This window comes from Myxocyprinus asiaticus, chromosome 10 (genome assembly GCF_019703515.2).
Source record: "Myxocyprinus asiaticus isolate MX2 ecotype Aquarium Trade chromosome 10, UBuf_Myxa_2, whole genome shotgun sequence".
Classification (NCBI taxonomy): domain Eukaryota; kingdom Metazoa; phylum Chordata; class Actinopteri; order Cypriniformes; family Catostomidae; genus Myxocyprinus; species Myxocyprinus asiaticus.
This window is the reverse complement of record NC_059353.1, coordinates 38,950,014-38,977,788: the sequence shown is the minus strand read 5'-3', so window position 1 is coordinate 38,977,788 and position 27,775 is coordinate 38,950,014. Positions and strand designations below refer to the sequence as shown.

Sequence of the window (27,775 nt, the reverse complement as noted above, 5' to 3'; positions counted from 1 at the left end):
TTCTGAAGACATTTGATACGTTTTGGTGAGAAACAACCTGAAATTTAAGTAATTTCTTGAAATGTATTTAATCTGTTGCATGTACTGTATATTAGTGCATGAGAGAAGTTTTTTCGTAGTGGCATGTGTGTTCATGAGAGAACTTGCGCTTTTTTAGTGCTTAATGCAAGTTAAGTGAATTAGTTGAGTAAATGACAGAGTTTTCATTTTTGAGTGAACTGTTCCTTTAAAGTACAGAGACAACTACAAGCCATTCGTAGGTTGATTCATTTTGGGTCTTTTTGACCAAATCATTCAAACCAACTCACAAAATGTATTAATTCATGAATCAGATTACAGTGATTCACAGAATGCGCTGTATGTCATATAACTGAATGCAACTTCTGAAGAAGAATCGGTTCTTGATTCTCAACCCTAATTAAAAGGGAAACACAACCCACAGAGTAATCATTTTGGTACAGTAAGAGATTAACCTTTCTTGACTGATGCATTAAGGTCAGAGATTCTGATGACCATCTACGTTTGTATGCAAGTGTGTATGTGTGTGTGGGCCATCATATGAAGAAGAGCTGAAAGTCCTCCTGTGATCTACAGCATGTGTACATCAGCAGGTTGGAGAAATAGGAGGGGCATGTTGAGTTGGGTAGGTTACAGACACATGGGTACGTTTTTGAGCTTTGATGAAGTGACAATCAAAAGTACCGATGGACAGAGAGGCTCACATACGGGCAGACAGATGCAGAGATAAAAACACAGCAAACAGGCATAGGAGAAAATGTGCACAGCATGCACAAATGTCCTGCTGATGGTGCAAGTCATTCAGATTTCATTTTCAGAGCCAGTGATTTTCCTCCTTTGAATGAACACTTCATAGCAGCAGGGATTTTGCAAAGACAATGCTTGTGCCTTGTACTGCATGGCAAAAAAATCTTTCATGAAATCCAAATGACTTGCAATTGGAATGTACCAAGAACGAGGTACAAAAACAGAAACCACCCCACAAGACACACTTTGGTCAGAATGGGCATGACACAATGGAGACAAACGACAGGAGGAGGCGAACCAGAGAGAAAGAGAGAGGTGATGATGCTGAGCCGATGAAAGAAGAGGAAGATAAGAGAGAGGAAGAGGGAAGAAGGAGGGAAGGAGAGAATGGCAGACAGGAACCATGCGTGGTTCACCTTCGATCTGTCTAAACGCAGCGGCCTGCCCCGGGGGGCGAGAGCCAGAGCGCGTCCACTCTGGGCTGAATAAAGGGTGCTCATAGTATTCCTCATCAGAGTGGTACGGGTCATCTTCAGGCACAGACACTGAGATGGAGGGGGCGAGGAACTTGCACCTCTCGCGAGAATTTTGGAAGCGGCGGAGAGGACCTGCTTCCTCCTCATCCCCTACATCTACAAATAGACACAAGGAAAAGAACTGCAGGGAAATCTGGACAAAGAGACAGAAATAAAGAGACAGAGAGGAAAGGGAAGTGGAAGAGAGAAAGGAAAGAGAAGAGGAAAAAAACAGAAAGGGAAAGGGGAAAAGAGAGAAGGAAAATGAAAAGGAAGAGAATAGGAAAAGGAAGAGATAGATGGGAGAGAAGAAAAAGAAGAGAGTAAGAAAGAGGAGGTAGAAGAAGAGACGAAGAAAAAGGAAGAGAAAGATATAGGGAACGAGGAAGAGGAACAGAAAGAGGAAGGGAAAGAGAAAGAGAGAGAAGGAAAGAAAAGAGGAAAAGAAAGGGGAAGGGAAAGAGGAAGAGGAACAGAGAGAAAGAAGGAAGAGGAAAAGGAAAGAAAAGAGGATAAGAAAGAGGTGGGGAATAGGGAAGAGGAAGAGACAGAAGGAAAAGGAAAATAAAGAGAAAGGGAAAGAAGAAGAGGAAGAGAGAGAAGGAAGGAAGAGGAAAAGGAAAGTAAAGAGGAAAAGAAAGAATAAGGGGAAGAGGAAGAGAGAGAAGGAAAATGGAAGAGAAGAGGAAGAAGAAAAGAGAGAAGGAAGTAATAGGAAAAGGAAAGAGAAGAGAACAGAGAGAGGAAGGGAAAGAAGAAAGGGAGGATGAAGAGAGAGAAGCAAGATGAAAAAGAAAAAAGAGGAAAAGAATGAGGCAGGGAAAGAGGAAAAGGTAAAAGAAGATGAAAAGAAAGAGAAAGGGGAAGAGGAAGAGGAAGGAAGCTAGAAAGGCTGTAGCAAGTAATGTAGAAAAAGGGAACACAAGTGAAAGTAAAAAGGTAAATCTGAATATGCTAAAAGAGACAGTGAGAAGGGAAGGGAAATGGACGAAAAAGAGAGAAAGTGTGAGAGAACATAAGGAAAAAAAGAACTAAAAAAAAAGTCAGATGGAGAGAAATAAAACAAAAAAGGTGTATGTGTACGAAAAACAGAAAGACACACACAAAAAAGACATACAGTGTCAAGAAACACAAAGTACAACTGTAGTGGTGCAAAGCCATAACCAGAGTTTTAACAGGAAGACATTCTAATTGTCTAAACTTAGGGAGATTGCAGGCTGAGGGAACTGTACCATTATGAAGTGTTTGATGAGAGTCAACATACTGTAAATGGGCATTCACAAACCATTTTACTTGTGTAATTTATTTTGGAGTTAAACATAATAAAAGTAAAGAGCATTAAATTAAAGAGCATCTTGACTTAAACCAAATCTATCATTATTTGCTATTATTTCCACAACCTTTATTACCTTAATGTCACTGCTGTAAATTTGTAAGGATTTAGAAATAACTATTTCAAACTAGTTTCATAAAGATTGCAATTCTGTTTGGTGCCACTAGTGGCACAGAAATTGTGTCACCTTCAGGAAATTAAAGAGTTTTGATTTCACGTTGACTTCCTCCTGAAGACTGTTAGTGGTTGGATAAGTGCTAATGACACTGATGTTTAGTGTAGTAGCTTTAGAGAGTGATCTGGGCATGGCATTGACCTACCACAGGCAGTAGATACAGACACAGTCAAAACAACAAACGAGCACAAGCCCACAACATCAACAGCACCTACAACACAACATGCAAAACTAAAGACAGGGACGCACAGAGGAACTGAGAGAGGTTTGGAGCAATTCACAGATCTCTAAAGGGGCTTTGAAGAGAGAATGAGCAGGCAACCTGAATGCCACAGGGTTTCAGCAACAGCCTAACATCAGCAAGAACATTAGCAAAACAAGTTGGCTGTAGTTGAGACTTCAGCAGCATTCAGTTTAAGGTGGCAGGGCTATCATGCAGGGCAGAGTCAAGATCCATGATTGGGCAGGGCATAATGAGGGTTTGAGTTTGATTGGTTATGAGGAGAGGAAAGGGGGTGGGGTCTCTTTGGTCTTGGGTTTTTGATCAAGATAAGCTCCCGGAGTTAGCATGATGAAGATGAGGCCATTTTTAAGAGCTGGAGATGCTGGATGAAGAGGAGGAAGAGGAGGCCGACTTGAATGATGTCAACAAAAGAGGCAAAGTTGATCCTGCAAACACAACTCCATCAGTCTCTGGACCAGCCCCACAGATCGGCTGGGCTTGGGTGAAATCAGCCTGGAAGGGGCAGGACTAGCACGCGTCCCCAATAAAACCCCCTCATTTAAGCCAGGGTCAGAGGGTGACCAAAAATACCACAAAAAAAGAAGGTTTTCAAGCTCTTTCAGTGTGTTTCTCACCTCACCTCTCTCTACACACATTCACTCACTCACTCACAGAGTGAAGCATGACCCTACCTTGCTCCAAAGGCCCGAAATGCTCTGCTGCTGGGGACGGAGGAGGAGAGGGTGGCAGATTTGCAGAGTCCTCCACTGCAGACAAACAACAGAAGTAGAGATTAAGATAATGTTCAAGACAGTTTAGGTGTCTTACTGTGGCTCTATTCCAAATACCTAGTGAGCTGCTAACGTAAGGAGCATTAAGGCATCATAGGTGTGCTCTTAAAGATACTTCTAAGATACCTTATTTTTGGTACCATACTGTTTGCATAAATCATTCCATTCGACCTTAGAAAAAGTTGCCTATACAGGAAATTATAAGGAAAAGGGAAGTGAATGTGGACGGGAAATGACGCAAGCCAGATTCAAATTTGAACATCACTGTTAAATTTGTCAAAGCATGTGTGCTTGCCCACAGCTCCGATGTGATGCGTTTTCTATTATTGTGGAAGCAAAATATCTTTAAATGTCCATACAAGAAAAATAAAACCTGTTAGCAATGTCTTCACAAGGAAAAAATAGATTAATGAAGGGACTAAATGTTGTACTTTAAAATGCAATTAGCTCATAATAGCTTGTAAAGGGACACAACAGAATGACGGAGATTATACGTTTAGTGTACATGTGAAATCCCCAAAAATGCAGGGTTGTGTGATTGTGTGTGTGTGTGTGTGTGTGTGTTATTTCTAAGAAAATACTGAGCAGAGAGAGGGTTAGGCTTAGGATTGGTATGCTGAATATTTTGCTGTCTCTAATCCTCTGATCTCTTCTGAGTGCAGAAATCATTATCTATTTTTTGATGACTAATTCCAGCACAGCAAGTACAAGTTCTTTTGGTGGGAACTCCGCGCCATAGATTTCTCATGTTTGCATCTGATCTCTTGAATTGCATTTCAATTGGAAAAGAAGTCTGACTGCATATAATTTTAAGTATTATCTATCAGTATTAGTTTATGATTTCAGTATTTGCTGTTTATAATTACAATAATTGAGAAATGTAATAACAGGGATGAAAACTCATGAGAGGTGAAAAATACATAAATATATTTTTTATTTTTTTATTTAAAGCTTTTAAAGTATTTAAGTTTAAACTAACCCTTTCAAATGATTTTAATAAGGAAAATTAAAAATAAATTACCAAACAATTTGGGCAAATTAGCTTTAAAAAAGGTGACTAGCTGAGGTGAGTAGTATGCATACCTGAATAAATTATTGGTGATCCAGATGGAATCAATCTTGGATCAGGATCTTTACCACAATTCGCTAATTGGTCCTCTGGCCTGTGCACTACTATATGTGTGTATGTGACAAATAAACAACTCTGACTTTGAGAGTGCTTTGCACTTTTGACTTTGTAATGTGTTTAAACAAAAATGTGGAAGGAAATTGTGACATGTTCAAACTAATTATGTCTTCTTGTAAAATGAATTATGTGAATGTTGATAAGATGTCTCCTTAGAAGTTGCATACAGTTGTGCTCAAAAGTTTGCATACCCTTGGAGAATTGGTAATATATGTACCATTTTTAAAGAAAACATGAGTGAGCAGGCAAAACACATTTCTGTTATTTCTTATGGGATTCATATTCAACTGTAGGTTATAACAGAATGGCACAATCATAAAACAAAACATGGCAACAAAGAAAAAAATGAAATGACCAAAAGTCTGCATACCCTGAGTTTTTAATACTGTATATTGCCCCCTTTAGCATAAATGACAGCGTGCAGTCTTTTGTAATAGTTGTCTATGAGTCTCCAAATTCTTGCAGGTGGTATAGCTGCCCATTCGTCTGGGCAAAATGCCTCCAGGTCATGCAAAGTCTTTGGTCGTCTTGCATGAACCACACGTTTGAGATCTCCCCAGAGTGGATCGATGATATTAAGGTCAGGAGACTGTGATGGGCCACTCCAGAACCTTCACCTTTTTCTGCTGTAACAACTGCAGGGTCAACTAGGCCTTGTGCTTAGGGTCATTGTCATGCTGGAAAGTCCAAGAGCCTCCCATGTGCAGCTTTCGTGCAGAAGAATGCAAATTGTCTGCCCGTATTTTCTGATAACATGCTGCATTCATCTTGCCATCAATTTTCACAAGATTTCCCATGCCTTTAGAGCTCACACACCCAAAACATCAGTGAGCCACCACCATGCTTCACAGTGGGGATGGTATTCTTTTCACTATAGGCCTTGTTGACCCCTCTCCAAACCTAGCGCTTATGGTTGTGACCATAAAGCTCCATTTTGGTTTCGTCACTCCAAATTACAGTGTGCCAGAAGCTGTGAGGCGTGTCAAGGTGTTGTCGGTAGCCAGGCTTTTTTGTGGCATTGGTGCAGTAAAGGCTTCTTTCTGGAACTCGACCATGCAGCTCATTTTTGTTCAAGTATGGTCGTATTGTGCTCCTTGAAACAACCACACCGTCTTTTTCCAGAGCAGCCTGTATTTCTCCTGAGGTTACCTGTGGGTTTTTCCTTTGTAAAACAATTCTTCTGGCAGTTGTGGCTGAAATCTTTCTTGGTCTACCTGACCTTGGCTTGGTATCAAGAGATCCCAGAATTTTCGACTCCTTAATAAGTGATTGAACAGCACTGACTGGCATTTTCAAAGCTTAGGATATCTTTTTATATCCTTTTCCATCTTTATAAAGTTCCATTACCTTGTTACGCAGGTCTTTTGACAGTTCTTTTCTGCTCCCCATGGCTCAGTATCTAGCATGCTCAGTGCATCCACGTGAGAGCTAACAAACTCATTGACTATTTATACACAGACACTAATTGCAATTTAAAAAGCCACAGGTGTGGGAAATTGACTTTTAATTGCCATTTAAACCTGTGTGTGTCATCTTGTGTGTCTGTAACAAGGCCAAACATTCAAGGGTATGTAAACTTTTGATCAGGGCCATTTGGGTGATTTTTGTTATCATAATGATTTAAAAAGGAGCCAAACAACTATGTGATAATAAATGGCTTCATATGATCACTATCCTTAAATAAAAGACAGTTTTTTTGCATGATCAGTCATATTTTCAAAATCAATGCCAATTTTCTGCCAGGGTATGCAAACTTTTGAGCACAACTTATATTTACAACCTTGTGCATTGATAATAAAGTCACTGGTAACAGTAAAAAACATTTTAGTCACACAGGCAACACACACTCACTAATGAAACACAAAGAGTTTCCTTTTACAAAGCCAAGAAAGCTTAGATAAAACCATGAAAGACAAAATGAAATTACCATCAAAACAGACATGCAGCACAACCACAGAAACCAGAAAGAAAACAAAGACCTTTATGTTTTACTTTGTTGCCATCCAGCCATAGGAGAGAGAGGGAGAGAGAGAGAGGAAGACAGAGAGATAGAGAGGAATGGAGAGAGAGAGTGCTCAAGGCAACCCTCTCTGCCCCATGTTGGCACACACATAGATAGACAAGGGAGTGGTGTGTTTAAAACCCAAGCAGACAGAAGCTTGAACAGGCTAGCTGTCAGGGCGAATATGTCATTATAAAGCAAATAAAAGTGCCCTGGTGACATTCTCCACAGCTTTGATCAGATCACACACACACACAAACAGACTGAGAAATGGACAGACAAAATGACAATGCTAACCACATACCACAGAGATAGAATTTTTTTTATGAAAATGGTACTGTGCTGTACTGCAAGAACATCAAGTACTATGCAAAATCCATAGTGTTCTGTTCCAGAGAATTGCTTCTAAATTATGGCCGCAACAAATAATCCATTGACTAGTGGTAAACTGATATGGTTTTTCGATAGCTAATGCCAATACCGATATCTAGAGAGTAGGGTGGTTGATATAAATGGCATCAGATATATATGAGTAGTCCACACATAACATGTCCATAGATGATTTTTTTTACTTCAAGATTTCAGATTAAAATGTATATGAACGTATAAGGGAAAGTGAATTTCTGTGGTCCTGTAACTGGCCACCATATTTTTTTATTTTTATTTTTTAAAATTTTTAAGCACCTTTTGCCATCAGTAGTTCATTTTAAATGTCCATATAGTCTAAATTAAGAGTGCATAAAAGGTTACGTGCATAATAATTATAAAAGAAAAAGCTAAATTCTGTTTAGAATAGTTTAAGAGGGAGTATACAGCCTGTCACACCACAGAACATGTCAACTTCCCCAAAAGCTACCTATATGTATTAATTAGAATTTCTGTTTGAAAACAAATGAAAACAACACAAAATTTTCTATCCATCAGTAGTTTTTGGAACTTAAACACAGGGGAGGTAACACTTCTGTTCATCAGCCAGAGGACACGGTTATCGTGTGATGTAATTATCTCAGAAAGGCCAAATATCGGCTGATCAATCATCTTGGGCCATATTTAGATCTCACTAATAACCTGTTATATTGTGCAGAGGAGAAAAAAAACATCACTGTTCCTGATGCTTACATTTTTTAAAAAGCAAACAATTGCAGTTACAGTAAGGTATTTACAATGAAAGTGAATGGGGCCAGTCCATAAACATTAAAACACATGCAGTTTCAAAAGTATAGCCACAATATGTAAACATTATACATGGTAATATGACTTTAGTGTTATAAAATGTAAGTTTTACATGATTTTAGAGTGATAAAATTACAGGATTCTTGCATCACCATGGCAAAAAAGTTGTAATATTGGAAATAACTTTACACAGAAAAGGTTAGTAAGTGATTTTATCACACTAAAATCATGTTAACACTTATAATGTTTACATCTTGTGGCTATATTTTTGAAACTAAGTGTATTTTAGCATTTATGGATTGGCCCCATTCACTTCCATTACTGTAACCACAATTTAAAAAGGGAGTTAGGGTTAGGGTTAGGCATTTAGCTACTCATGCTGTCGATTGAGCTTAACTTGTATTGAACCCGGAATATTCCTTTAAGATTAGGTCTGAGCATGGCAAAACCTCCAGTATCCCAGGGTGCTCTCCTGCCTTCCTACCTGAGGGCAGCCTGACGGCAGAGTCCGGATGCTGCTCCTGCTCTCCCTTCAGTACAGCTACCGCTTCAGCCGTAACTTCCTGCACGATCCGCGCCGACACTTGCTCTGTGCAACATATACACAGGCAAATATTCACATATACACATCAACAAATGGGTAAATAGTCATACATACACAGAGTAGCTCACTTTCAAATGTGAATCAATTCAGATAGGATGTCTCCATTTTTGTTCATCATACTTTATCCACTTTATACTTAATAAATCCTTGCAGTCCTTACAAAAGGGGCTGGGCTTCACTGAGATCTGAACCCATGACAATGAGGTTGCATTGTACAATGAGCGCAAAAAAGCTGTGCAAACATATGGTAGCCCACACACACTTACGCACACAAGTAAGGTTTTTATTGGTGTTAATAAAAATTATTAAATGGGTTTGAAACTATATGAATAAGGTCCATCTCATAGGCTTCCCCATTTACATCTCTCTGTTGTATGTTTTGTATCTTATTTGGCCAAAGGAACCAAAAGAACATCTATAGAGAAGCTGTGTGAAAACAATACAACGCAGTTATTGTAAATCTTAAACATATCCAGGACATGGCCCTGATTTGGACACCAAATCTCTTAACCAAATCACATGACAACTACTTACACTTTCATTCTGTATTTTAGTTTTAACTCTTTCTCTTTGGTGGGTTTTGATTTAAACTTCTACTCAGTGGAGATAACATAAAACACTCAAAAAAAAAAATAGCAAGAAAACTGGCAGCTCTTTGAGAGAGTAAATTGTCATTGTAACAGCAGAAGGAGAAGGTTTAAGTGGTGACTGCAACCAATTAAGAAGCAGGCTGAATCCAGCCCACCGACTGGCTGCCAACAGTCTTCCAGGAATACATCGCTTTAAAACAGTTCTATTAAAAGTATCCCTCAGCAGAAATGTGAACTTCAATTTCAGTGGCATCAATCGTACAATGTTATTAATTACTAGAAGCACATCTGGTTAGAGTTGTAATAGCCACCCATAGCGTGTGTTTGGCAAAGATTATGACTACAAACCTGATGTGTTTCACTGAAGAAAGAAAATCATTCGGCTTTGAAACAACAACATTACGGTGAATAGATCATTTTTTGGGTGAAGAATCCCTTTAAGAGTTTAAAATACAAGAAAAAGGCAAAAACGTTCAATTTAATCCTAATCAAAACTGCAATAATCAGCTAATGTGCTCAACATGAGACCGACATATTAGCGCCAGGAGAAAAACATCCCCAGCGACTCTTACGTCAAAGCTTTCTGAAGAGATGCGAAGTGATTAGGGCCATTTGCTACTCCCACTCTCTCTCCAGTGCAAAGAGACTGCATGATGGGAGTTAGCAATGCATCGCTTTTGTTTCCTTGTGCACTTTAAGGCAAAATTTACGCCTACCTTACAGTCCCAGAATCCACCCACACACTCACAGATACACACACACACACACACACACACACACACACACACACACACAGAAAGGGAAAAGAGTTTTGTTCAAATCCCATTAGAATAATGTTCACCCACGCAGCTATGGCTCACGTTTGTGGTGCGCCATCAACCTGTGGTCAGACGAGTCTAGTATTAACCTCTAGAGGAAACTCACAATAAAAGGAATTTTCTGGGTTCAATAAATTATGCTCAATCGACAGCATTTTTGGCACAACATTGATTACCACAGAAAAAAAATCAGAATCAGTGAGGCAGTGCATAAATAAAACAGTTCATAAACATTAAAATACAAATAGTTTTTAAAGTAGAGTCACAAGATGTCAAAATTATATGTGTTAACATGATTTTAGTGTGTTAAAATCACTTCACTGTGTGAAGTTATAACTAATATTACAACTTTGTAGTCATGACGATATTACGCTGGTAAACCCCAATAAGAGATTTTATCAAACTAAATCATGTTGAACTGAGATTTGATCATACTAAAACCATGTTAACATGTTAAATGTTTATGTCTTGTGGCTATACCTTTGAAACTGTGTCTATTTTAACATTTATGGACTGGCAACATTCACCTCCATTGTAATTGCCTTACTGTAACCATGAATTTTTTTATATTTATTTTTATTTTTATTTTTTTTTATAAACGAGAGACAAGTTGAAATTATTTTATGTGGTAATTAATGTTAGGCCATAAAGGCTGTTGATTCATGTTAACTTGTATTGACCCCGGAACATTCCTTTAAAGCAACAGTTCACCCCAAAAATACAAAATTCATTATCATTAACTACTTACCCTCATGTTGTTCCAAACCTATATGCTGTTTATTTATTTATCTGTTTATTTATTTATTGTGAAACCCTAAAAAAGTAACCTGAAATAATCTTCACACAGCTTTTTTCACCACAACAAAACTTCATAGTGACCATGGCTTTCAAGCTCCAAAAAGGACCAAAAAAAAGCACCATTGAAAGACTTGGAATATAGCGGAAAAGTTACAGTATGTGGACTACTTTTTTTGGTGCTTCTGTGGTGTTTTTTGTCCTTTTTGGAGCTTGATAGCCACTGTCACTATGCGCTGTTCTTGAATGGAAAAGAACTGCATAAGGACTCTTCAAAAGTTCTTCATTTTCTTTTTTCCAAGGATGAAAAGGTCATAAGGGTTTGGAACAACATGAGAGTGAGTAAATAATGACAGAATGTTAATTTTATGGAAAATATCACTTTAAGGCAAATAATATAATTTAGAACTCCCTGGAAATAGATGTTTGCTATATAATGACAAATTTGCAATAACAAATTACATAAGCACAGCCAATTACTGCATGACTCAACAGAAAGGCAAGGAATATGCCCAGAAAGAGAGATAATTTATTAATTTGATATACAAATATACAGTATTGCTCAATCTTTGAAAAAAACATTACAGTACCACAGTATATGACCAGCCCTCTCTCTTCTTTTTGTTTTCTAGTAGATATCTGATTGCTCTCTCTCCTTGACCGCTACCTTCATCGTTATGTCATATCTGTAATGTGGTGTCAATCCAGATTCCCTTTCAGGGTGAACCTGGCCAGTCCATCGCTGTCTTTGTGTCTGACAGCTGAGTCTGTGTGTCTACCACAACAGCTACCCAGCACCCCCCCTCTCCCCCCTTTGCCTGTCCACACCCGTCTGCTTGCGATGTGCTCGGACTGCTGATCAAATGGGATTGCCACCAACACACAAAAGCTTGCATCTCTGGGATATCAACACAAACAGTAAGTACAGTGAATATCCCAAAATGTAGCATAAAGACAGCTTCACACCATAGAAGGTAAAGAATATAGTGTCTTACATATCCATTTTTCACATGGAGAGCCGTATTCCACCTTCAGCAGGTGGTAGAAAATCAGAGTCAAATTTACATTTGCATCTGGCAGATGCTTTTATCCAATTAAGCGATTTACAGTGCACTTGAGCAATATGCAGTAACTACACATTCTGTCAAAATAGACAGGTTTGACTCAACTGTGCTCTGATTCATAGAAAACTTACTACATAAAGTAACAGTAACTTCAAAATCCACACTAAAAACAAGTAACTTTGAAGCCATTTACTGCATTTTACCTTTGTGGTGCATAACATATTTTGTTAGCTGTTGCAAGCATCAGTTGAGCCACAGGAACTGAAATCTATTTGCACTCGTTGGTACATCAGTACACTTCTAGCAAGTGCACATTCATCCTACAATACAGACACAATCTGTACAACTTGACTAGTCTAAATATGCTAACAACCTGCTATTTTAGTGCTGAGATGCCACTTAAACCTAGAGAGGACTATCCAACCCATTAGAAAAATCAGAGCTCTTACCAAAAAGTGCAGTGTCTGTGATCTGGTTGTCTAGAGGCAACTGCTTCCCTGTGCACTCTTATTCACGTATGCCTGCCAAAAGCAAGCCGGGAGGAAGGAGGGGGGAAGGTTGGTATTCCATGCCAGGACTCCCCCGCCAAAGAGCTGTTACCACAGCAACACACAGCCAGGCCCCAATCTGAATGGTCTCCCAGCATGCCTCAATTTTGCCACCCTCGCTATGTGAGTGACACACAGCCATATGCATCTGTGCTGCCATCCAATGGTTTCTCTACACTCATCATGAATGTCTATACATGAGAGATTTTAAATTATGTGTTTGTCCAAAGCAGACTTGTCGCAGAGACAATTTCTTTGGAGAAGTCAAGGTTTAAAGGAACAGTTCATCCACAAAGAAAATTCTGTCATTATTTGCTCACCCTTATGATGTTCTAAACCTGTATGGCATGAAACACAAGAGAAGAATCTTAGGGACTGACAGCTTCGGTCACTATTCACTTTTTTTTTTCATACAATGAAAGTGAATAGTGACTGTCATTTTAACAAACATCTCCTTTTGTGTTCAATGGAATATAGAAAGCTATATGGATTTGGAACAACATGAGGGTGAGAAAAGGATGACCAAATTTTCATTTTTGGATAAACTATACCTTTAAAAGGAGGGTTCACCCAAAAATGAAAATTATCTAATTTACTCACCCTCATGCCATCCCACATGTGTATGACTTTCTTTCTTCTGCTGAACAGAAATGAAGGTTTTAAGAAAAATATCTTAGCTCTGTCGGTCCACACAAATCAACTGAATGATGGCCAGAACTTTGAAGGTCCAAAAAGCATATAAAGGCAGCAAAAAAGTAACCCATAACACTCCAGTGAATAATTCCATATCTTCACAAGCGAAATGATGGTGGGTGAAAAACAGATAAATATTTAAGCCCTTTTTTTACAATCAATCTCCACTTTCACTTTCACATTCTTCTTCTTTTGTTTTTGGCGATTCGCATTGTGCATATCGCCACCTACTGGGCAGGGAGGAGAATTTATTTTAAAAAAGGACTTAAATATTGATCTGTTTCTTACCCACACCTATCATATTATTTAGATATGGATTTAACCACTGGAGTCATGTGGATTACTTTTATGTTGCCTTAAAATGCTTCAAAGTTTTGATCAACATTCACTTGCATTGTATGGACCTACAGAGCTGAGATATTCTTCTAAAAATCATTGTTTGTGTTCAGCAGAAGAAAGAAAGTCATACACATCTGATATGAAATAAGAGAGAGTAAATGATGAGAGAATTTTCATTTTTGGATGAACTATCTCTTTAAGTGCTTTATTTCTAAAGGTAAAAATGGTGACATAATAAAACAAACTTGAAGTTTGAACCAACACCATTTAGTTACCCAAATCTTGAATAACTAGGTCATAGCACTCCTACAGAAAACATACAACAGTTAGTATTAAATAAAGGAGTTTGTATGTAGCTCTACCAATCTTGTGCACTGTTTCAAGATGCCACACTTTTCAGTACAGCCCCTTTAATTCAAGCCAATGGCTGCCACAGCAAACAATCTCTCTGTGCTTCTCAAGTCTCCCATTCCTAATACAAAGCAATGTCATATGTCACACAGTCAGCATCATGGTCTAGCACCTCTTGTGTGTCTGAAGGGCCCTTGTGTGGCTTGCCTACGCCCCTTTGGCTCCGAAATCTCCCCAGCAGCGAGATATACTGTAGAGGCAGAGAGGCTGTTTGTGGGCAAGGTCTTTCTCTGCAGCTCCTAAAGGACACATCATTAGACCCTCTCTTTACAATTGGGCAGTTTTGCTCACATCAGCACAGAATAAGAATGTTCCGGAAACTATCAAAAAACAGTGAGAAATACGATGCAATGGCCAAAGATGTCTGACTGTATGTGTATGGTTGCTGCGCCAGTAATTAAAGGAAAAGAAATTCAATAATGATTTGGATCATTGATGGTCTCTGCTTTTTCAATTCGCTGAAGTCGTGCTCTTAATACCTGTTCTCCTGATTTTTATGCTATTTTATTCTTTTTATTTTATTTTTATATCACTTTTTCTCAATGTGTGTATTACTTTTTATTTTTATTTCATGTTCTTAACTGATTGTTTTTGTTGTTTTTTTGTTTTATGTATCTTGTATTTTCTTTCAAATTTATATGTAAAGCACTTTGAATTGCCATTTTGTATGAAATGTGCTATATAAATAAACTTGTCTTGCCTTGCCTTCCTTGCCTTGCCAGTAAAACAATGTAACTTTATCCGTAAAGGGAATGTACTCTGCAAACGGTCTAACAGCTAAAGCACAGCATGCTAATTAAAGCACAGTGGCTTAAAATATATAAACTAAAAGATATATATATATATATATATATATATATATATATATATATATATATATATATATATACATATATATGAAAGAATCTAGATAAACTAGTCAAGTGGTTCCCAAATGGTTTTGCTTCAGGACTCAGACACTGGACACCAAGTGATGACCAAACATGCTACCAAAACTATTTATCACACAAATGTAAATAAAAAGGTTAAAAATTATAATATAATATCATATCATATGATCTCATTAAATTTACGTGACAATGGCACATTTTTGCAAACCAAAATGTTGTGCTGTATTACATGTTTGGCAGGAGTTTTCAGTGACATATCCAGCAGGGGGCTGCAAAATCAGGTGAAATTATGTGTAGTCATACGAGGTTTTAAAGGTGAATATTAGATGGATGATTTAATGAGTAAAACATACCCTAACTTAAAACTTTAACCTAAACCTAACCAACAGTGTCTCAAAAGACAAATGAGAGGTGAACAAAACAGATAGTGTTTTAAAAGCAAATCCGACATGAAAAGCACATTTACTGAAGCAACTACGTCATGTCGTGTTGCTTCTATGGCACTTCCGAGTCACTTTTATTTTCATTTCAAGTGTTCTTGGCTGGGCTCGAGATTTAGTCTCCAAGTCCAACACTCAGGTGAGCTACCGTGGAAGCAAATCACATTGTAATAAGTTTGTAAATGTAGGTAGGTCTATAATACAAGCGTTAAAATGTATCGTTTTTCAAATGATGCGGTAGAGTAAAAGTGTTGTGTTATAATAACAAAGCAGGGTGTGAGTAATAGAATGAAAAATAATGTGTTTGAAAAGTTGATTTGTATGAAAAGAAATAAAACGCACACATTGTAGCGCCTCTAGTGTTCATTTCACCAGGAAACTGCAGCAAAACCTAGAAAGCGGTACGTAAAACTCAGTTTGCAAAAATGTAGTTATAGTAGCGTTCATTCTATGAGACTAGGTTGATTATAATATAATATAATATATTTTTAATTATTATTTAATTATTTGTATTGATAATTTATATTAATAATGATAGAAAATTAATAATAAAACAATATAAATCTCATCAGCCAATAATTTTCCACACAAAACATGTTGTCAGCACTTATGGCATTTAATCTCATTGCAGCTTAATTAAATGTAATCTTCATATTTTTTTTTTTACCTTGCATCGTTTTGTTCACTGTTTTAGGATGGATTGAGAAATGGGAAAATGCTATTTATTTTCACATTTTCTTTATGCACAATTATACAGTAAGTTGCATTTTATTATTTGCATCTAGAATTGTTTTTTTCCCTGTGGCCGTAACACCAATTGAGAACCACTGAACAATTCAGCCTCATTTCTTGTCTCGTCAGTTGTTGGACAACTACACAAAAAAATGACCCAGCCCGGATACAGAACTTGAAATATAAGAACAAGGCTGCCTGGAATCATTAATTAAACACCCAGACCCATGCAAAAGAAACAGGTTGTTCTTCTGGCTCAAAGTGATTTACAACAGCAAGTTTGTTAATGAGAAACGCATGAGCAATGTAAACACAACACTGAAGGATCGTTAGAATTAAGGCTGGGAAGTCCATCTCCATCACTCACTGTCAGGGATCGGGGTAGTGATGCGTTCTGCTGGGCTTTGCAGTGTATTAAGTATTTATGGGGATGAAAGGGGACCTGTGCTGATTTATACCAAGGACAGAATTTACTGGAACGTAAAGGGATTTCATAAACACAAAAAACTACTAGGAAAAACGTATGATATGGTACCTCAGAAATGTCCACTTAAGTGTCTGCGATGACATAAAATGTACAGTAAGGGAGCAGTATCAAACTGACAAAATAGATACTGGGAACATAAAAATAGATTTTAATTTAAAAAAATAGTGAAGATTTCCCAAGGTGATTACCATGATATGTAAACCTGTCCAGACAGAGACTTCAGAACGAGGCTCTGAAGTTTGATTTTATTGGATTCTACAGTGTCTCTTAAAGGAATGTTTCGGGTTCAATACAATTTAAGCTCACTTAACAGCATTTGTCGACTCGTCCATCGTTTATCAAAACCCTGTAATCCCCTTCTTAGATATAACTTTACACAGATAAGTTTAGTTATAGAGCACAACACTCAGGGTCAGGAGCTTCAGTTAATATTCACATCAACCATCAGAATGGGGGAAAAATGTGATCTCAGTGATTTCGACCATGGCATGATTATTGGTACCAGTTTGAGTATTTCTGTAACTGCTGATCTCCTGAGATTTTCATGCACAACAGTCTCTGGAGTTTACTCAGAATGGTGCCAAAAACAAAAAAATCCAGTGAGCAGCAGTTCTGCGGACGGAAACGCCTTGTTGATGAGAGAGGTCAACAGAGAATGGCCAGACTGGTTCGAGCCTACAGAAAGGCTACGGTAACTCAGATAAGCACTGTACAATTATAGTGAGCAGAATAGCATCTCAAAATGCACAACACGTCGAACCTTGAGGTGGATGGGCTACAACAGCAGAAGACCATGTTGGGAACTTTATTAGGACCATAGTGTTCCTAATAAAGTGTTCAGTGAGTGTGTATCTACACGAGCGGTGTAGAGCACACTTTCAGCATTTGAAAGAGCCAATTCAGGTGTATAGCGTAGTGGTGAAGTGATGTTCTACAGTCTTGGTGAAGTATACCAGATTGTGGTGGTCTGCTGCATCCTTCACAACCCAGCACTCAGAACCAACCAGCAAGATTGGGAATTGCACCATGCAAATTTTGTTCAACGCCGTTACCTAATTTGCATAATTCGTTGAGTAAATAGGTTGATAAAACATAGCAGACAGATAAACGACGCTATCAGCGGGCGCAATTCATTCTTTGTAAATTCACCTCACAGTTTCCATCCATGTGAGCTGTCAATGTATGATTCAGTGCTTGTCTGCAGGTGTCTGTGAACTGCTCTCTATAAGCAGAGTGCAGAGAGGCAAAACATAGGATGACCTGTTATGCATGTGTCTCTTCATCTGTGCAGTCATTCTTTAATCTATTCATCATTTAACTCTGAACATTTCTGCTGATGTGGCCATTATTCCCCTGACTGGGCTCCCAGAATGCCTACATTCTTCTTAATACTGGAACTAGAGGAATACTTTTATCAATGCAACCCATATGAAAGAAAATTCACAAACTTTTTCTCCTTGAGAGAAAGAGATGAAATAGAGAGCAAATAGAGATTTTTGCTTGAGTGACCTGCTTTTCAGGTAGTAATTTCACAGGTGTCTGCTCTAGAGTTTCAGAAGAGATCTCAAAAATGTGCTCAGATTTGCCAAGATACTACAGTCTGAAAACAAACGTTAGAGATTTCAATATGAACTAGAACATTATCAAATTTTTCAGGGACCAAATGATCTGGACTATGCTATTTGCATTACTTTTCTAGCTCTATACCTTTAACGTTTGCCAACAATTATTTCATAGATAAAAATATCTATTTCTACATTTCCCTGCAGGAATTTAGGAGAAACATCTGCGACAAAGTTTATACTTTAACTAAATATAACTGAGAACGTCTTAAGTCTCATGATTAGCTCTAAAGATCAACCTATCAAAACATTGCTCTGTTTGTTTGCTCAACCCGATAAGCCTGACACAGACACATTGGCTCAACCAATGGTGTGAGTTTGGGGTGGGACTATCTTTTTTCCGACTAAAGTCAGACGGGGGGAAAGTTTGAAAAAAAACCTGTTTGGAAACATTCATTAGTTTTGTAATTTCGTATGGTGACGATACTGGTGCAAAAAATGATACACTTCTTCTTCAAATAATGTGTCCAGACAGGATCATTTTTGTTACTGTATTACAGTAATTAAAATGAGATTTGGGACATTTTTTGTGAGATTCACCTTCATATGCCCTGTAATCGTGCGTTTGCTCTTGTGACTGTGTGTGCATGTACTGTATACCCTTACAAATGTGCAGGGCACTGGTATTGTTTGTCTTTGTGTAATAGGCAGTTATGATCCGTCATTACAGGGGTAATTAACAACACCACTCCCTCCCCCTGAGCAGTGCTCACAGCACCAACTCTCACTATCACAGGGTTGCCATGGCAGCTGCTCCCCTACAATTTACTCTGCCAAACCTTTGTTCAGCATCCCTGCAATCTTTCCTTTTACATTCTTTTTTTGCCAGCATGACAGAAGCAGCACCTCATTTTCCTCCTTGTACTCCCCTGAGGCCTTATAATACCCAGACGAAACAGCAATGGCCAAACCTACTTCCTCATACCACAGATTGCTAAATTCACTGGTTTCTTAAACAACATTAAACAGTTTTGGAGAAACGCACGCAAATCTACAGCACAACATGACTTTTAAAATGGTAACACAGTCTGTTATTAAGCCTAGTCTATCATTCCAATGGGAAAAAAACAGAGATAATTGTTCACTCTCTATTAATTATGTCAATCCTTTCGTCTGCATTAATAGCTGTAATACAGAAAGGAATGCAAAGAGCTTCGCCCCTGCTTGTGTTTTTTTTTTTTTTTCATCAAATATTAACAACTGTCTGTGGGTAATATGAAGTTTTCCTCCTCTGAATGTTCACATACTGTATAATATTTCAGTAATGTGAAGCAGCCTCCAGCAATACAGATACAGGAATTTTATGAGTTTGCAACCATATTACTGCCTCACTCCAGCAATACAGATACAGGAATTTTATGAGTTTGCAACCATTTTACGGCCTCACTCCAGCAAAAATTTAACAATGGGTCGAAATGCCTTACTAGTTGTTTTTGACCTCTGGTCGCAGGCTCAGCCCACCCACAGTCCATTCACTGCCAATGGCAAACAATGAAATCTTCAGCTGTAATTTGATTGGCTGGCTTTCCACAACTTCCAGGAGTATATATGGAAACAATAGTCATGCTAACATGGTACTGGGTTGATACAATGAACACAAAGATTAAAATAATCAGAATTTACTACTTCTGGAGGGACAGAAATTCTGTTCACAAATTCTACACACACTTTCACTACACACTACACCGTTTGTGGAGACAGCATGTAAAAATACAAACAAACTGCAAATTGCAAATGCATTATTGCAAAACCTATTTTATTGTTTTTCTGATTCTTACCCGCAGTCACAGCGTGTCCAGAAGTAAGGTCTCCGTTGAAGCCATTCTCTTTGGCGTAGGAGGTTGCAGAACCAGCGTGGGCATCACCAGGTTGGCAAGCCCTGTAGGATGAGAAGCCATTCTCTCCGTGTCCACCAGGGGAGGATGAGCCCTGGGCTCCTGGAGATGACCACTGGGGGGCGCTGCCCTCAGGCTGCCGACCGTCTGCCATCTGAACCAGAGGGGAGGGGGTCACTCCTTACTCCTGAAAGAAAAATTATCACGATTGTGTGAAAAAAATACAAGGTATTTTTCCACACCGGTCTATAGTAGAATAATCTATTTCTGATAAACCTGCCCCTAAACAACACCCCAGAACAAACTGTGGTGGCTTTATATGTCAGTATGATGGTCTCATCCTGTCTAAAGGGGCAGTTCTTGTCCAGAATATGTTGTGAACTGGATCAGACTTTTTGCAGCAAGTCAAAAAAGGCTATGTGACATTTAATTGGTAGTAGATGCCAGATTTCATTTGAGCTAAATCAGAAATGCACTCTGACAGCAGATTGAAGAGCACTATCTTTTCTTCTTCACCTGTCACAACATATATCTCATATATGAGGGTGAAGGACAAAAGAGCAGCAAACTCGCTCCTGTTTTTTGGCGATACACTTGACAGAACATGTGTCTGTTTCCACTGAATTGTGCATAGTGCCTCTCGGTGGGTTATTGCAAATGCCATCAGCTCCTGCTGGCTATGTAATTTCCATAGACAATTCAGTGTCATTATCTTTAATGAAAACTAAAACAAAAACTGGAAACACTTTACAATAAGGTTGTATTTGTTAACATTAGTTAACATGACGTAACAATGAACAATACTTTTATGTTTACAGCACTTATTAATTTTGTTCATGTAAATTTCAAAATATACTAATAAAATGTTTTAATTAAAAATGGTATATGTTAACATTAGTTCAAGCATTATGAAGTAACCTGAACTAACAATGAAAAATTTTATTTTCATATAACATATTAACATTAATCAAGATCAATAAATGCTGTAACAATATGGTTCATTATTAGTTCATGATACCTAATGTATTTACTTCTGTTAACAAATAGAACCTTATTGTAAGGTGTTACACAAAAACTATATGAAAACATAATTGGAAAACTTCTATAATTCTTCATAACTCAAAAAAACGAACTAAAATTAAATTAAAATTAAATTTCATACAAAATATATTATAAAATTTGAACCTTAAAAACATGCCTTCATTAAACATTAAAATGCCACTAGAAATTGATAAAACTAGATGACCCTGAACAGCTTTAAACATACATAAAAGGGGTCATGACATGCCATTTTTATTAATTTAAAATGTCCCTTAAGGTTCACGTATAATATTAGTAAAGATTTTTTGCTCAAAAAACAGACATATATTTGTAAAGCATGATCATTTTCCACCCTCATTCTGAGCCTCTGTCCGAAACGCTGGGTTTTGGTGCTGCTTCTCCTTTAAGACTTGACGGTAAATGCCTATGAGAGCCAAGAGTTATGACTGGCTCTCTGCTCTTGACTGACCTGCTCTCTTTTTGCCATCTCACTGCTCACTGCTACTGAGCAGGCTACGGAAGTGATAAGGTAGACAATGGCTTTGTTTCCATCCAAGATGCAAATGTAATTTATGCGAAAAACCATATTATCGTGTGACAATGTGTGAATAAAGCCACGTTTCCATCCAAGGGTGTTCGAAAGGATGAAATCATCACTTCCAGAGAAATTGGAGCCACTGTGAGAGTTCTATTAATAAAAAACTGGCAGTTTAAAGCAGGCAGACAAAACACTCTAAAGAACTTTGTCTAATGTTTGGGAGCAACAGCGCGATAGAGTCTTCTGGAAGCGCTATATATGTGTGTTCATACATCCTTATGACTATACCGTGTGGATCTATAAGATAAATGTCAATATACTGTACCTTCTCTTCTGTACAGTTCAAGTTTGTTTTCAACTTATTTGCTCTGCAAACTCTTTGTAGGCTTTGGATTTTCTAGACACTGTTATTTCAGGATGACCAGAGTAACATTTCAAATGTGATGATTGGCCCGCTGGTTAGTCCAGTAATGAACGAGTTTTTCAGTCACATGACCTTTTTAATGTGCATCTTTTATTCCTTACAAATTCAATAGGAGTTTATTCAGTAAATGTGTTTCCATCATAGTTTATGTGCATTTCTTCTTATTGAATAAAAATGTATCCACCTGAAGTATACAATGCACATTTTGGAGATTTATTCGCATCTTGGTGTTTCCATCAAGCAGTTTTTATGCGATATCCCAGAATACACATAAAAAAAAACATTGATGGAAACATAGCTATTGATGTGTTGTTGTGGAGGCAGTCAGATGCAAATGTCTACCACGGTGTGACATAACAATGTAGAGGAAGTAGAGACGATTAGAAGTCGATTTGTCAGCTTGATTTCAACGAATGCTCTTTTTTGCAGAGAGGAAGTTTTGATTTCTGAAAATTACAGTGTGTTTCTATAGTACAATGACCTCTTATATGTCAAAAGATCAAGGAAAATTTGATTCCTCATGTCATGACCCATTTAAATTATATCATATATACTGAAAAACTAAACAAAAACTAGAAAATATTGAAAAAGTAAAACAAACAGTCATAGGGTGAAAACTCAAAAACTAAACTAAATAGAAAGGACAAATTGAAAATAAAAGAAAAACAACATTAAAAATTCAAAACTACAAAAACCTTGGCAATGAAGATACAATATAAGTCACAACAAGGGCATTTATACTCCATAAATAAGAAAGCGAAAGGCAGGAACAGAGGCAGCTTCAGAGTGCCAGTAATTAAAGCTGCAGTTTAGAGTGCAACGATTGCTTGTAAATCTTAATTTGTGGTGTCTGCTCGTGTCCGCACTCTCTCTCTCTCTCTCAATTCGGCTTTAGTAGATTTTCAGATGACTTTGAGCCACCAGAGAAGTTCATGATATCTTAATTGCTCTGTGGCATTGTTGAGCAGCATCAGTGTTCAGTGTGTGCTGCTGTGGGTGGAGGGGAGTCTCTCTGCTCTCACAACACAGACTGCTGATGGAGGCTTTGATCATTCAGGACTCTTTCCTTCTATCTGACTGACAATTACCCCTCAAGGGAAGCTGCCTTCCTTCTCTACTTTATTCTCTCTCTCTCCCTCCCTCTCAGTCTGAATCCCTCTCTCTATGTTATTAAGCATTTTCTCTGAGCTTTTAAGATTAGTGCAACCAGTTGATTATAGAAAACTTTCTAAATCTGCCTCTTAAAGGGGTCATGACATGTAGTAAAATTTTCTTGAAAATTTTTTTTTTTATTATATATTTTTTTATTATTATTTTTTTACATTTAAGAGGTCATTGTACTATAAATACACACAGTAGGTTTCAGAATTTTAAAACTTTCTCCTTGCTACAAAAAGAGCATTGTTTTGAAAATAAGCTGCCAAAATGACTCGTTCTCTATTAAATCCACACTGTGATGTCACACTGTGGTAGACATCTGCATCTGACCACCTCCAAAATAACAAATCAAAGCCTAATTTATGATATCACTTCCAAGGCCCGCCCAGTAGCAGTGAGCAGTGCGATGGCAAGAAGAGAGAGCAGGTCAGTCAAGAGCAGAGAGCCAATCATAACAGTGGCTGTTTACTGTCAAGTCTTAAAGAGCACCTATTATGGTTTTTCAAATATTACCTTTCATGTAGTGTGTTATATAGCTGTTTGTGAGTGTAAAAAAGTCTGCAAAGTTTAAAAAATCAAAGTGCACGACAAATGGAGTTATTGACTCCCAAAAGAAAGAACCGATTCTGAACACCTGAAATGAGTCGTTAGTAATTCCAGACTTACTTCCTGTACTAACCTACGTAATTTGGTAACAAAAAACCCACCTCTGGTCTTCGCTGGCTGCTCGCGAACAGCTTTGACCCACCCTCAAACACTACACTAAGCGGTAGACCAATCACAACAGACCGGGACATCTGACCAATCAGAGCAGAGTAGGCTCTCTGAAAGGAGGAGTTTAGAATGAATCTTTTAGAACGGATCATTGAACGAGTCGTTTTTGACACTGGGAAAAAAAGGTAATGCTGCAATTTAAATTATGAGCAAATTAAAGTGATTTTTGACCTTGGATGCATGTAAATCTATTGTATGAGGCCTTTAAAACAAAATTAAGCACGTTTAAAAACCATAATAAGTGCTCTTTAAAGGAGAAGCAATTTCTGCCAGAGGGTCAGAATGAGGGTGGAACATTACCATGTTTTACAAATATATTACTGTTTTTTGTAAACTTTACTAATATTATTATTTTTTTTTTAAAAGGCATGTAATGACCCATTTAGGAATTTATGATTCCTATGAGGGGCACTCACAATAGTGTTTGGGAGTAACTTACTATTAACTTAAAGGGATAGTGGACCCAAAAATGAAAATTCTGTAATAATTTGCTCAAAAATCATATGACTTTCTTCTGTGGAACACAAAATGAACACAAAAGGCAGAATGTTTGCCTCAGTCACCATTCACCTTCATTGCACCTTTTTTTATACATTAAAAGGGAATGGCGACTGAGGCTAAATTATGACAAGAATTTTCATTTTTAGGTGAACTATTCCTGTGTATCTTGTAAGATTATTCATTGGATATATCCTGTCAAATATTATATTATCAGTTATATAAGATGATATCAGTTCCATATAAGATGTAAAATTGAAATTAATTATAATTCTGTGTTCTGCAAACATGAGCCAGATATGCTGTCCCATCTGTCATCACAAGATAAAATGGTTGGAAAACAAAATAAATTTCAATGTATTTCTTGCAGAAATACAAAACTAAGAACTTATCGTTGATTTGAATAATTTTCCAAATGTATGATTTTTTAAAGACTAGTTTTTTATACCCCTGACTATTGTTTTAATTTAAACTCCTTTTGTATTGAATTTTGAACATTCAATGTGCAATTTGTTAAGATGTACAGTAAGAAAAGTTTACATTTACATTAATTCATTTAGCAGATGCTTTTATCCAAAGACAGTAACACAAAAAGTGCTGAATTACAAAGTTTCAATTGCATCAGAAAAGTACTAGCCAAGACAGTTAGTGTTACTGTGAAAAAATGTATTCTTCCATATTATTTTTCTCTGCCCACATGTGAGGATAAAGTAAAAAATAGTACATTATAAAAACATGTCAGTTACAGTGCATCCGGAAAGTATTCACAGCACTTCACTTTTTCCACATTTTGTTATGTTACAGCCTTATTCCAAAATGGATTAAATTCATTATTTTCCTCAAAATTCTACAAACAATACCCCATTATGACAATGTGAAAGAGGTTTGTTTGAAATCTTTGCAAATTTATTAAAAATATAAAATGGAAAAAAAAAAATTACATAATTGTGTACATAAGTATTCACAGCCTTTGCTCAATACTTTGTTGAAGCACCTTTGGCACCAATTACAGCCTCAAGTCTTTGTGAGTATGATGCTACAAGCTTGGTACACCTATTTTTGGGCAGTTTCTCCCATTCTTCTTTGCAGGACCTCTCAAGCTCCATCAGGTTGGATGGGGAGCGTCGGTGCACAGCCATTTTCAGATCTCTCCAGAGATGTTCAATCAGGTTCAAGTCTGGGCTCTGGCTGGGCCACTCAAGGACATTCACAGAGTTGTCCCGGAGCCTGTTTGGTGGAGTGCTGCAGAGATGGTTGTTCTTCTGGAAGGTTCTCCTCTCTCCACAGAGAAATGCTGGAGCTCTGTCAGAGTGAACATCGGGTTCTTGGTCACCTCCCTGACTAAGGCCCTTCTCCCCTGATCGCTCAGTTTGGCCGTGCAGCCAGCTCTAGGAAGAGTCCTGGTGGTTCCAAACTTCTTCCATTTACGGATGATGGAGGCCACTGTGCTCATTGGGACCTTCAATGCTGCAGAAATTTTTCTGTACCCTTCCCCAGATCTGTGCCTTGATACAATCCTGTCTCGGAGGTCTACAGACAATTCCTTGGACTTCATGGCTTGGTTTGTGCTCTGACATGCACTGTTAACTATGGGACCTTATATAGACAGGTGTGTGCCTTTCCAAATCATGTCCAATCAACTGATTTACCACAGGTGGACTCCAGTCAAGTTGTAGAAACATCTCAAGGATGATCAGTGGAAACAGGATGCAACTGAGCTCAATTTTGAGTGTCATGGCAAAGGCTGTGAATACTTATGTACATGTGATTTTTTTCGTTTTTTATTTTTAATAAATTTGCAAAGATTTCAAACAAACTTCTTTCAAGTTGTCATTATGGGGTATTGTTTGTAGAATTTTGAGGAAAATAATGAATTTAATCCGTTTTGGAATAAGGCTGTAACATAACAAAATGTGGAAAAAGTGAAACGCTGTGAATACTTTCCGGATGCACTGTACATTCTGAGTAAGTTTGATTTTTACACTGATAATCACTGTTCATGATATGATGCATTATGCACTGCTGCAATTTCTGTACAAACACTTTCCCCTCCAGAATGTTAATTGTGGGTGGCAAGAACATTGATTCCTTGTCAAACCAGAATGACATCTTATTTTGCAAGACACTTAGCTTATTTTAACTCAAAGCAATAAGGTCACTGCCAGAGGACCACAAGAGTGGCACAGTTATCATCACAGTCATACATACTGAATTTCTAATCAACTACAGGAAGACCTCGTCTACTGAAAGTGTGATACACTGGGATTACAGTCTGATCAGTGATGCCATATCAGAACCCAACCGAGAATTTGATTAAACAGGAAAAATGGCAAAGCTTTAAACCTAGCAGTGAAAATTCAATGTAATGCAGCACTCACACTCTCTCGACTCAAAAAAGTTTTAATATATGGGGAAATGGTGGAATGATGAATTCAAATTTGAAAAAGTTACAGAGAGGGATTTTAAATTCTAAAGGCAAGCATCACTTAGTATTGCTCATACATAAGGATTTGAACAAATTCCTTACCCTAAGTATTACGTTTTGGAGGGTAACTCATCCTGCACTCTTTGTGCTATGGTCATGAATGATACCTCAAATCATGTGGCATTACATAGGAGTGCCATTACTTTTCTAAGCAGTCCGACTTGGGTGAAAAATTCCCTTAGTGGGACCCAAGCCTTATCTACGTACCAGAATATCATAGTGACATGGGGATGGTCTTGTTTGACTCTCCTGACTCTTTTTGGCTAGTAACCACATACCATCCTCCTAGAACAACCTAGTTAACACTTAAGCTGTGTCCCAAATGATGCACTATACACTATGCACTTACAGAATACTCTATGCACTCAGCCATGTAGTGTATGAATTTTCAAAGTGTAGAATCATCCCAAATGGAACACTTAAAGTTTTTTTACTACATGGAAACATTCACTGTTTAACAGCTGATGGAAAAGACATTTCAAATAAATGTGATGTGTTGCCACTCAGTTCAACACTTACATCTAAAATAACAGCGTGGTGTGATGGTAAAGCATTCAACTTACATTAGTTGCCACATTCTCCATTATTTACAACTGTTTTGTCAGACCAGCAACGCAGTCAGGTAACTCCGCCTCTTCCACTAAGTACAGCAAGCCGCGAGCGCTGAGAGCATGAAGTGTCCAACATTCCACTTTCCGTTTTGATGGTTGAAGAAGTGCATCATCCGGGTACTCATAGTGCACTTATTTTTGTTGCATTTTTAGTGTAAACATACTGCTTGCACAACATACACTTCAAAATTACGTAGAATAGGCAGAAGTGTGCG

The 27,775-nt window shown here is 37.7% G+C and overlaps 1 protein-coding gene across 2 annotated transcripts in view; it reads right to left on the bottom strand.

Annotated features, from left to right (window-relative positions):
• The window catches only part of LOC127446933 (microtubule-associated protein 2-like), a 155,108-nt gene that overhangs the window by 40,309 nt on the left and 87,024 nt on the right, over positions 1–27,775 (bottom strand). For both annotated transcript variants that reach the window (XM_051708277.1, XM_051708278.1), the window contains exons 4-7: positions 19,975–20,218; positions 8,648–8,752; positions 3,704–3,778; positions 1,182–1,397 (exon numbers count right to left, since the gene is read on the bottom strand). In XM_051708277.1, coding sequence (XP_051564237.1) covers positions 1,182–1,397; positions 3,704–3,778; positions 8,648–8,752; positions 19,975–20,185 — 607 coding nt within the window. In that variant the 5' untranslated portion in view covers positions 20,186–20,218. The remainder of the gene's footprint in view (positions 1–1,181; positions 1,398–3,703; positions 3,779–8,647; positions 8,753–19,974; positions 20,219–27,775) is intronic.